Here is a 12,008-nt window from a genome sequence, read left to right as displayed (position 1 = left end):
TGCATGCAGATTCGCTCAACCAATACAAGTGGACGGCGCCGTTTCCACTTGTCAGGAATTCTGTGCGGCTCGCTATGCAAAAAAAAAATCTGCACAGCAGAGCCGTCAGAATTCGCACGCCGCACACCCGCACGCGAATCGTCGGTCATGTAACTGAATAGGAAAACCGCAAGCACTTGAGTCTTGCGGTTTTCCCGTCATTTCCACGTGCGATTTCGTTTAAAAACCCATGTCAATGCTTGCCGGCATTGACATGGTTAAAATTGCGTCGTTAAAATCGTGAATGATTCCGCATGAAAATCCGCGTTTTCCGCGAGCAAATCACGCCGCACAAGTGGAACCGTACCCTTACTGTTGTCTATCAATTCAGGCTGAAAGTCACTCTACAAAATCTTTGTACTATACCTTTCTTATTTTGTTGTTATTATTATTTTGGGGTATATAAAATAAGATTTCACTCTTTTACATTACTAATTTAACTTGAGCATGTAACATTCATTTTACAGGCTTAAATTCTTGTGTTAAAAGGAGTATCATCCACCACTGTAGTTGAAGTAATATTGTGCCGTGCTGTCAGATTTCAGCATGGAAGCTAGCTTACGTGAAAAGCAATTATATGTTTAATACTGATAAACTAATGTCAAGCTGCAGCACAGGAAAGAAATAAGCACTGCTAAAGCATAATGTGATACTGATGTATACAATATGATAAGGCTGCTTTATGTTGCTTTTGGAACATTGACGACTTAATGCCATTTCCTTTGACAGTATGTGATCCATCTGCCTGCCCTGCAGTTTCTCGCCCTGAATGTAAAGCAGATCAGATTGCAGTCCAAGTCAGAGAGAGTGACCCATGCTGTTTCAGCTATATCTGCAGTAAGTTGAGTTTAAAAATCTCTAAAAATACCTAGGACTTAGCCATGACAACGCAGATATTTCAAAGCCGGAAGATGTGTTGTACAGCAGGAAAAGAATGAATTTAAGTTTTTGATAGCATAAAATTAGAACAAGTGTTTGGGTTCCTGCTTGTTATGTCCTTACTTGCATTAGTAGACGAATGAGAGACTCAGATTGGTTGATGTGAGCACGATATTTGTTGTTTAGATGTTGTGAGCTTGGGCGACATAATCTAGGAGTGATTACCATTGAATGCATGCGTGTGTGCAGTGAAAGGTGCTTATTATTGCATTTATTCTCATTTTAATATTTTGCTTCTAAGCACAATTCTTATTTCCCTTATTAAAATACCTTGAGATTAAAAGCCTTCAGGGCACTCGTCAAGCTATATGGAAATATATCCTCTTGTGCCCCGTGGTGTCTTGCTGTGTCCCATCTGCCCCCTTTGTGCCCTCCTGTCTCCCCTCTGGTCAGTGTCCCCTGTGTCCTCCTGTGTCTCACCACCTTTCCTATACCCTCCTGGGTTCACTATGTCTCATCTGCCTCCCTGTGTCCCCAGTGTCCTCCTGTCTCCCATCTGCCCCCTTTGCCCTCCTGTCTCCCCTCTGGCCAGTGTCCCCTGTGTCCTTCTGTGTCTCACCAGCTCTTCTATGCTCTCCTGGGTCCACTCTGTCCCATCTGCCCCCTGTGCCCTCTTGTCTACCCAGTGTCCTCCTGTGTCCCATCTGCCCCCTGTGCCCTCCCATCTCCCCTCTGGCCAGTGTCCCCTGTGTTCTTCTGTGCCTCACCACCTTTCCTATGCCCTCCTGGGTCCACTCTGTCCCATCTGCCCCCTGTGCCCTCCTGTGTCCCCATGTCCTCCTGTCTCCCATCTGCCCCCTGTGCCCTCCCATCTCCCCTCTGGCCAGTGTCCCCTGTGTCCTTCTGTGCCTCACAAGCTTTCCTATGCTCTCCTGGGTCCACTCTGTCCCATCTGCCCCTGTGCCCTCTTGTCTACCCAGTGTCCTCCTGTGTCCCATCTGCCCCCTGTGCCATCCCATCTCCCCTCTGGCCAGTGTCTCCTGTGTCCTCCTGTGTCTCACCAACTTTCCTATGCCCTCCTGGGTCCACTCTGTCCCATCTGCCTCCCTGTGTCCCCAGTGTCCTCCTGTCTCCTATCTGCCCCCTGTGCCCTCCTGTCTCCCCTCTGGCCAGTGTCCCCTGTGTCCTCCTGTGTCTCACCAGCTTTCCTATGCCCTCCTGGGTCCACTCTGTCCCATCTGACCCCCTGTGCCCTCTTGTGTTCCCAGTGTCCTCCTGCATCTCATCTGCCCCCTATGCCCTCTTGTATCTCCTCCGACCGGTTTCCCTTGTGTCCCCCTGCATCTCACTGGTCTTCTTGTGCCCTCCTCTGTCCCATCTGCCCCCCCCCCCCCACTGTGCCCGCTGTCCCCCTGTGCCTCACTGGACTCCCTGTGTCCCATCTGTCCTATCAGCCCCCTGTGACCTTGTGTTTGCCCTGTGCCCTCCAGGTAAGTTAATTTACTTGCTGCCAAAAAATTGATGTCCCAAGTTTAGACACCCGTAGAGAAGAGCCAGCACCATCAGAAGTAATATATTGCTCTTTTATTTCATCAAGGCATGACAGCAGTTAAATGCGACGTTTTGAGGCGTACGCCTCTTTATCAAGCTTGCTGCATGTAAAATACACAGTAATGCACATACTTATATATAGTACTGCCCACCAGCAGTGGCCAATCATTTCAAAATATCCTAAGCCAATCAGTCACATCCACAGTCCTGCGGACCTGATGGGAAACTGAAATGCTCAGACGCGCAGTCGGCAGGCGTCCAGACGGGAGACGCGATGACGTCAGCGGCTAGAGCCGCTGTCTGTCATCTTCCGTCTCTGCCCCGCCTTCCATCAGATGACAGACAGCGGCTCTAGCCGCTGACGTCATCGCGTCTCCCGTCTGGACGCCTGCCGGCTGCGCGTCTGCGCTGTCATCATGGCGTCATCCGGCATGGTCCCCTAGCTTGTCCGCATGCGCGGTCGGCGTGGTGTGATAGCCGGATAGGATGGGAGAAGGGGGCAGAGGCGGCAGACATTGGATGTTTGTGGATGGGAGGGACACAAAGAAGGCGTCTGCATCAGCAGGTGAGCATTTCAGTTTCCCATCAGGTCCGCAGGACTGTGGATGTGACTGATTGGCTTAGGATATTTTGAAATGATTGGCCACTGCTGGTGGGCAGTACTATATATAAGTATGTGCATTACTGTGTATTTTACATGCAGCAAGCTTGATAAAGAGGCATAAGCCTCGAAACTTCGCATTTAACTGCTGTCATGCCTTGATGAAATAAAAGAGCAATATATTACTTCTGATGGTGCCGGCTCTTCTCTACGCTTGCAAGATTGATCCGGAGTGCTGCTGGATCCGGGCCTGGGCACATCGTTTGTGTGGCAACTTGATGGATGCTCCACAATTCTTCTACTATCCAAGTTTAGACACCCGGCACCTCCATGCAGCCATTCAGTACCTCGCTCACTGGAGCCTCCAGACGCCATGCGGCCGATCAAGGAGAGCGCTGCAAGTCAATCATGGCCACCTAACTAACTGGAGGCGGGACAATGGCTCCGTCATTGTCCCAATCACTGCACTGGTGACACAGGAGGACACGAGGACACCAGCCAGAGGGGAGACAGGAGGACACCAGAGACACAGGGCAGCAAAGGAGAACGGGGGGCACTTATGGAACACTTATGGATCATAAAACGCACGGACTCCCTCCCCCCACACACACAATTTTGGGGGAGAAAAAGTGCATCTTATGGTTTGAAAAATACGATACTTGGTGACAGTTATAAGGTATATCTCAATGACAACAAACCTTCCTATAAATGTTTTCACAGAAAATTTGGTAAATACATTTTCACATTTAGCACCTCATAAAGCAACTAGATTTGGCCCCTGCTTCACCAGCCCACAATTTTGCAAAATGTAAATTTAGTTACCAGCACTAGAAATTAGTTTTTGCTGAATTAGTAATACTAATGTACAAATATGTAATAATCATTTATTGTACACATGTAGTTTGTGAATCCTGTACAGAACCTGTTCCCGTTTGCAGAGAAGGAGAAATCCTTAGTGTTGATTTGAATACAACAAGCCAGTGCTGCCCTCGTTATATCTGTGGTAAGCTATATTGTAAGGACTATTTTTTTATTGAATATGTAGAATATTGTTTTTCTAAACTGCTGTTTAATATATTCTTTTGTTGTGGATTAGTTTGTGATGAGAACCTCTGCGCTAAACCAAAGCCTGATTGTTTGCCCGAGACACGATTGGTGAAACGGAAAATGGATGTGGATGAAATATGTTGCCCAGAGTGGTATTGTGGTCAGTATAAATACGATACATGTATTTTTCTCTGTGTGTGTGTGGTCAGTCTGACTAGTTTCACATCCACTTAAGTGCGGGAGAAATAACGATTCTGGGGATGATGATTGCTTTGTCCTTAAAGAGAGTCTGAAGCGAGACTTATTCTCCTCATAGATAGCAGGGGCATGTGTGCCCCTGCTAAAACGCCGCTATCCCGCGGCTTAACGGGGGTCCCTTCACCCCCAAATCCCCTCGGTGCAGCGGGGGAGCGCTTCCTGGTTGGGGCAGGGCTAACCGCCGCAGCCCTGCCCCACGCGCGTCTGTCAGCGCGTATCTCCGCCTCTCCCCCGCCCCTCTCAGTCTTCCTTCACTGAGAGGGGTGGGGGAGAGGCGGTGATGCGCCGCTGATAGACGCGACTGGAGGCAGGGCTGCAGCCATTAGCCCTGCCTCCAGGAGCGACCAAATCTACGACCAAGTCTTGCGGGGGAAGGATTTGGGGGTGAAGGGACCCCCGTTTAGCCGCGGGATAGCGGCGGTTTAGCAGGGGCACACATGACCCTGCTAACTATGAGCTCTGAAGCGAGATTTATTCTCGCTTCAGAGTCTCTTTAAGTACTGGTTAACACATAAACACTGGGTGTTACAAATGTTTTTGCTCAAATAAGTCCCTGAAAGGGTTAATCAGTTTACTTTCATTTTGTCCCTGAAACTTTATCAGTGTGCCATAATGAGCTGCAGTGAGTTTTCCAAGCTAGAGATTGTTCTTTCATCTCAGACCACAGACAATAAGGCTAAGTTACACTCAGGCCGGGTTCACATTGGCACAAAGAACATTTTGTTTAGCGGAATGAAAATGGAATGGATCAGAATGGATGGATGCAAACAGATCCTATGAAAAGCAATGTGATCTTGTTCACGGTAGTCAGGTCAGGTCTGTTTGACTTTTCTAGATCAGCCAGATGACTTAGATGGCTGAGATGGCTTCCATGTGCTTCCTCTCCTCCCCACTTCCTCCACACATAGCATCCTACCCCCAGGCCATGCGTTTTATGCAAATCACTAGGAAGACAACAGGAAGCGGAAATACATCACACAACAATTTAAAAAATATATATATATATAAAAACACATGAAGAATGCATGTACAATGCATAGTATTGCATTTCCATTGACTTTCATTACATGCATTGTAAAGCGTTTTTGCATATTATGCAACAAAACCAGGGTTTTAAAAAACGCATGCATAGAAAACACATATGCATTTTTTATGTGCAATGTTTCCTGCGGCACGTAGACTTCCATTAGCAGCAAAAATGTAGCGTTTTCCACAATGCTAGCGTTTCTGCTAAGCGTGCACCTAGCCTCAGAGTGCTGCTTTCAGGTGCAGTCATGTTTCAGGACTCTTTCCATAGTTGATATAATAAATCTGTTGGTCACTACATTTTTTATTGCTTATTCATAAGACAATATTTAAGACTAGTGGAGGATAATGCCATAAGCAGTAAAACTATAAATTATCGGTATACGTTAATGTTTCTCTCACAGAGAGGATTTAAATAAGCAATAAATGAAAGGACCCTGAAGTGAGAAGGATGTAGCGGCTGCCATATTTATTTACTTTTAAACAATGCACATTGCCTGGCTGCCTCTAGTACTTTAGCCATAGAAATTGAACAAGCTTGCAGATCAGATGTTTCTAACTGAAGTTTGACTGGCTAAGCCACATGCATTGCATCAGGTGTGTGATTCAGACACTACTGATGCCTGAAAGATGATTAGGACAGCCAGACAACTGGTATTGTTTAAAAGGAAATAAATATGGCAGCCTCCATATTCCTCTCACTTCAGGTGTATTTTAACTGTGAAAGGCATTTGTTTGCTTTTTGCAGTCAGCTTTAGGCCCCCCGCAAACTGCAAATCCGATTTGCAATTCCGATTTGCGATTCTGATTTCCCTGGATGTGGTCAAAACAAGAAGAAAAACGCAGCATGCAGTACTGAAAATCTGAATCGCGGGTAAAATGGTATAAAAATTGCAAATCGGCAAAGAGACCTTATTTTGTAAAGGACAGCATTAGCTCACTTCCCAGGGAAATCGTTGTAGCTTATTTTTGTAATGCTGGAGAGAAAACATTACTATTTTATTGTATACAGCACATATCCCATACTGCTTTATAGAGGAAGTAGCAGTATTTTGTATGAAGCATGAATATGTCTGCTGAGCATTCATATTTTGCTTAGAAAATTAACTGTAATTTTACTGATTCCATCTGTTTTCTCTTACAGAATGTGACTGTGGGAATGCGACCAGTGTGGAGTGCACTTTGGTAAGAACATAGGCTGTGAAATATAGTTTCAAGACAATGATTATGCAAATAACAGAAAATAGCTTTATTTCAATTCACTACCTTTTGGATATCAATTGTATGTTTTAAAAACAAGTACAAATATCTGAATCTCTCTGTAATCCATTAAAGAGCTGGTTTCACACTTGGAGAGGGAAGTTTATCATTGAGAAGCAGCCAGACATGTCTGGAATCATTGTGTTCCCATTCTTACAATGAGATCTTGCTCAGACCAAAAAGCCCTCCTACTAAGCTATAGGCTTGCTATACACCATCGGTGCTGGGTGTAAGCCTGGCTTCAGGGGCATAAAGAGATTATTCAGTAGTGATGTATTGTGGGAAGCCACAGTAGCTCACTTAAAGGATACCCGAGGTGACATGTGACATGATGAGATAGACGTGTATATACAGTGCCTAGTGCACAAATAACTATGCTGTGTTCCTTTTTTTCTTTCTCTGTCTGAAAGAGTTAAACATCAGGTATGTAAGTAGCACTTCCTGTCTAAGTCAGGACTGGGTCAGACTACAGTGTGACTCTCACTGTAAAACAGTAACAACTTAAAAATTTGATTTAAATACAGAGTAAAACTGTGGAATATCTTAAAAAGACATTGATACAATTGTTTATTACATTAGTTTATTTTCACCTTGGGTGTCCTTTAAGAAGGCAAATTAAGAAGGCAAATTGCAGTGTTGTTTTTTTAGGAAGGATTTTTGGTCTTTTTTAGTCCCCTATACTTTCCTAGTGGTTCTGGGTCACCCTGAGCTACTTGGGTATTTTGTTTAGCTGTAGCCAAGTGAAACATCTGTTCAATACCTGGATCCTGAAATGCCACATAGGAGCAACAGCCAAGGCTGTGTTCCCACTACAGTGGAAAAGTGACAATAATTTTTTTTGCCCGTGTCACCACATTGCAAAACTGACAGTGAATGGAACCTATTTTATTAATAGGATTCATTAACACTTGTCAGTCTGCAACGGATTTATTACAGTAAGTGGACCCCCCTTCTGTGCTGTCCATGATATAACTGGAAGAGCGGATGCCTTTCCCATATAGCCTATGGTTGATATGCATCCTCCCCCAGGCTCCAACTGGACCACAATGGACCATCGGAGTGGACTCTACACTGTCCATTCCCACTAGCTGTTTGTAGTCCGACTGTAAGTGGTGAGTCTAATTCTTCATGCATATGCACCTTAAAGTAAACCAGAAGATGGTTCACTAGTGCTTACTTATACTTACCCATGGCTTTCTCTAGCCCCATGAGAAGCGCTGAGTCCCTTGCCAACCTCCTCGCACCCCCCTTACCCCCCCCCCCATTAAGCCACTATGACTGCCAGAATCGCGGCCTTCTGCATATGCTTGGCCGTGCACGCACCCCTCGTTGTGCTCCCGTCCCGTGGAGCGTTATGCACCTGCGCAGCAGTGCGCTGCTAAGCTGCTGCATTTGCGCAGAAGACCTCTACTGGTGGTGACTGACCAGATTACCGGCAGTTATAGCGCCTCAATGGAGGGGCCGAGGAGAACAGCGAGGGACTAGTGTACCATCTCTGGTACACTTTAAGAGGGTGTCTGAGGTCTGCTGGCTGCAGTTCTTTCAGCTTCATGGCCTCATGTGGATAACACACACTGTCTCACAGATCCTCCTGGCACACAACCTTATCAAATAACAGACCTCTGTAGCTGGCATTCCTCTCAACTACAGATCTATTATGTGATACTGAAACACAGAGACAGTTGGTCTTGTCAACAGAAGATAGGATTGCTGAAGGGAAAGCAAATGTCAGACATGAAAAGGCTGAGTCAGAGCACCAGATTCACCTCTACACAAAGTACCACATTTATTTATTACTTTCATCAATATGTGCAAGGTTTGGTTAGCTTACATGATTCTTATAAATGTTTAGTATATAGAAAACTGGTTTACAGCATCAGTATTTTAATGCTGTTTAATTTTGGTTCAGAGATAATGGAGCCATAAGTTAACCCTGGAAAGAAAGTATTCCCACTCATACTTTCTAATCCTCATGACCTCTACGATCGCAATTATTGGATCTTAAAGAGAAACTCCGACCAAGAATTGAACTTTATCCCAATAAGTAACTGATAACCCCTTTTACATGAGAAATCTATTCCTTTTCACAAACAGACCATCAGGGGGCGCTGTATGACTGATATGTGGTGAAACCCCTCCCACAAGAAACTCTGAGGACCGTGGTACTCCTGGCAGTTTCCTGTCTGTGAACCTTGTTGCATTGTGGGAAATAGCTGTTTACTGCCAAAAAAGCATGCAGCAGCTACATCACCTGCCAACAGTAAAAATGTCACTATGTAATAAATGTCAGAATGTAAATCAGGGATTTAAAAGATTGTACAATGAGCAAACACTGACTAAATCATTTATACATAATTATTGTAAAAATGAAGCACTTTTTTTTATTACATTATTTTCACTGGAGTTCCTCTTTAAGGTCCATTGGATGGTAAAATTGGATCATTAGTGGGCATCTTAAGGCTTTGATTTTCTATAATAACTTACGATATAAGCCTACACAAAAAGAAAATGACATGTGATCCTGTCCAGCAATTCAGAGCTTTATATATTTATGAACTAAAAATGTGGCATAGCGCTCAACAACCATAAAATACAGTCCAGAATATCTAAAACATGATCCTAAAATGCAGATAAAAAGTCCAGGTACAAGAGTCCAACATTCGTCAAATCTTCTTTGCACAATGATGATAAACTTTATACGCTCACCAGATCTGTAGGCCAACCTATAATGATCGGCAAAACACGCTTGTGACACTATGTCAGTAATCCCACACGACCATGCTGCTCCAATCACGTATCCTCAATTTTATCACATGGAAAATAAAACATACATCCATAGGGTAATACTGTTTAGCAGAATGAATCACCACTCCCTATATGGAATTTCTCTCCAGTGGTTCCCTGAGTTTAGAAAACACCCAGTGATACCACCACCATATTTCAATAAAGCCTCTCACCGTATGCCTGTGCTGACCCAGCACAGACCAGCCAAAAGCGCTTGTGTGTAGCAATATCAGTTGCTGTACCCCAAAAAACGATTCTTCCCCTAGGACTCAAACAGGACCCAACATAGTGTAATACCGTTTATTTATAATTTAAAAAGTTTTAAAAGTGCACTCACAATGTCGTAGTTTTAATGCGCATATCAGAACATCAGAACAAGCCGGCTGGCGTCTCCTTCACTCCATTTAAAACTTTTTAAATTATAAATAAACGGTATTACACTATGTTGGGTCCTGTTTGAGTCCTAGGGGAAGAATCGTTTTTTGGGGTACAGCAACTGATATTGCTACACACAAGCGCTTTTGGCTGGTCTGTGCTGGGTCAGCACAGGCATACGGTGAGAGGCTTTATTGAAATATGGTGGTGGTATCACTGGGTGTTTTCTAAACTCAGGGAACCACTGGAGAGAAATTCCATATAGGGAGTGGTGATTCATTCTGCTAAACAGTATTACCCTATGGATGTATGTTTTATTTTCCATGTGATAAAATTGAGGATACGTGATTGGAGCAGCATGGTCGTGTGGGATTACTGACATAGTGTCACAAGCGTGTTTTGCCGATCATTATAGGTTGGCCTACAGATCTGGTGAGCGTATAAAGTTTATCATCATTGTGCAAAGAAGATTTGACGAATGTTGGACTCTTGTACCTGGACTTTTTATCTGCATTTTAGGATCATGTTTTAGATATTCTGGACTGTATTTTATGGTTGTTGAGTGCTATGCCACATTTTTAGTTTATCTTGTCTCATTGAGGTACACACTCAATAAGGTATATAGCGATCCAACGGTGTTGTTAGTCATTATAGATAGAGATTGTGGATATATTAATTGGGTGTAGGGAGGAGCGCACAAGACTTTGAATTGAGACTAATTTATATATTTATGCTCTAATCAAACTAATCACTTCTCCATTCATTTTGCCACACAGGAGCAACTCTTTTTGTAGGTATGAATACAAGTCACTTAGTGTGTTCCCATTGCACAATGATACAACAATAGTAACAATTCTGCTTATTAACGCTGTACCTAAGTTTTAACTGCTTAATGAAAATCCGGAAGTATATCTATGCCCCGCGGGAGGACTGTTCCCGTTTTGCGCGCGTTCTCATTACCACCTGTTAGTAGAGGAATCAGTGAAAGGGAACACAGTTCACAATCACTGATCTAAGTGCCTGTGTCAATGAGATGCTGGTGGTAATTTACCAAAATGAAAGTAAAAACATACACACGTTACTTTCTGTAACGCCTGTATACAATACACACTACACACTTGGAATAAATTTGGGGGGGGGGGGGGGGGATCTAGGGGACAAATAGTAAAATAGTAAATCTCACTCTACTGTATTACATTACATACAAATACTTGAATCTCGCATTAAAATTAACTCGTTACCTTGCCTGGACTCCCTCTCCAATAGTTACTAAAATAAAAAACACACACAAAACATTTAAAAAAGTACATAAATAGCTGCCTTAGGGGGCTCAACTTTTTAATGCGTATGTCATGAGGTTATATTACTGTTATTTTTGCAAGTAAGGGCTTGTAATTCGTGACAGACGCAAAACTTAAAAAACATGCACCTTTATTTCCAAATAAAATATTGTCACCATGTATTGTACTAGGGACATAATTTAAAGAGAACTTGAACTGTAAAATAAAATAACCATACACAGGTCATACTTACTTCCTGTCTAGTCTACTACTCAATCTCTTTCTCCTCTCCTGCATCCCATTTGTCCACTGTGATCAATGGATTTCTCTGTCCTCCATTTTAAAAATGGCCATTTCCCCCAACAGCTTCCTGGTCAGCAGCACACTGTTAAACTGTAATATCGCCCACTTGAGCCATAGGGAAACATGGACATTTTTTTTTTATCAGAATGACTGCGGTTTCTGATAATAAGCCCTCGGCCTTTCTGCCAGGGACTTTAATCAATGAATGGGAACTATATTCCCATTTATTGATCTCTGGACTAGCGAGGGGCAAACTGGGAGCACACAGACGTGCGCGGGAGCACGCAGCAGTGCTACAGCAGCCGCCTGGTCATGACACTCATGGCCAGGTGGCTAAAATGGTTAAGAGATGTTAGTCATTGGTTAGATGACAATAGGACAGCCAATGAATGTATTTTGTTCAGCAAATCCTGCATAATACTCTCACCCAATGAAAGCGGGTTTGGATCCAATCTGTTTTAACCACTTTTTCCCACAGGCTATTTTACCCTTCCCGTGAAGAGCCATCTTCACCTGTCAGTGCTCCTCCCATTCATTTGGCTATAATTTTATCGCTGAATCTCACATCAAAATGATCTATATCTTGCTTTTCACCACAAATTAAG

At 43.7% G+C, this 12,008-nt stretch overlaps 1 protein-coding gene across 3 annotated transcripts in view; it reads left to right on the top strand.

The window, feature by feature from the left end:
- OTOGL (otogelin like) overlaps positions 1-12,008 on the top strand; it is a 197,941-nt gene that overhangs the window by 155,063 nt on the left and 30,870 nt on the right. Inside the window, exons 47-51 of one of the 3 annotated variants that reach the window (XM_068276878.1) lie at positions 769-876; positions 3,972-4,073; positions 4,167-4,277; positions 6,546-6,586; positions 10,597-10,614. In XM_068276878.1, the coding sequence (XP_068132979.1) occupies positions 769-876; positions 3,972-4,073; positions 4,167-4,277; positions 6,546-6,586; positions 10,597-10,614 (380 nt within the window). The remainder of the gene's footprint in view (positions 1-768; positions 877-3,971; positions 4,074-4,166; positions 4,278-6,545; positions 6,587-10,596; positions 10,615-12,008) is intronic. The other 2 variants (XM_068276877.1, XM_068276876.1) reach the window with 2 other exon arrangements.

The sequence above is a fragment of the Hyperolius riggenbachi genome, chromosome 3, assembly GCF_040937935.1.
Source record: "Hyperolius riggenbachi isolate aHypRig1 chromosome 3, aHypRig1.pri, whole genome shotgun sequence".
Classification (NCBI taxonomy): Eukaryota; Metazoa; Chordata; class Amphibia; order Anura; family Hyperoliidae; genus Hyperolius; species Hyperolius riggenbachi.
The sequence above is the reverse complement of the archived record's forward strand: the minus strand, read 5'-3'. Positions and strand labels throughout refer to the sequence as shown.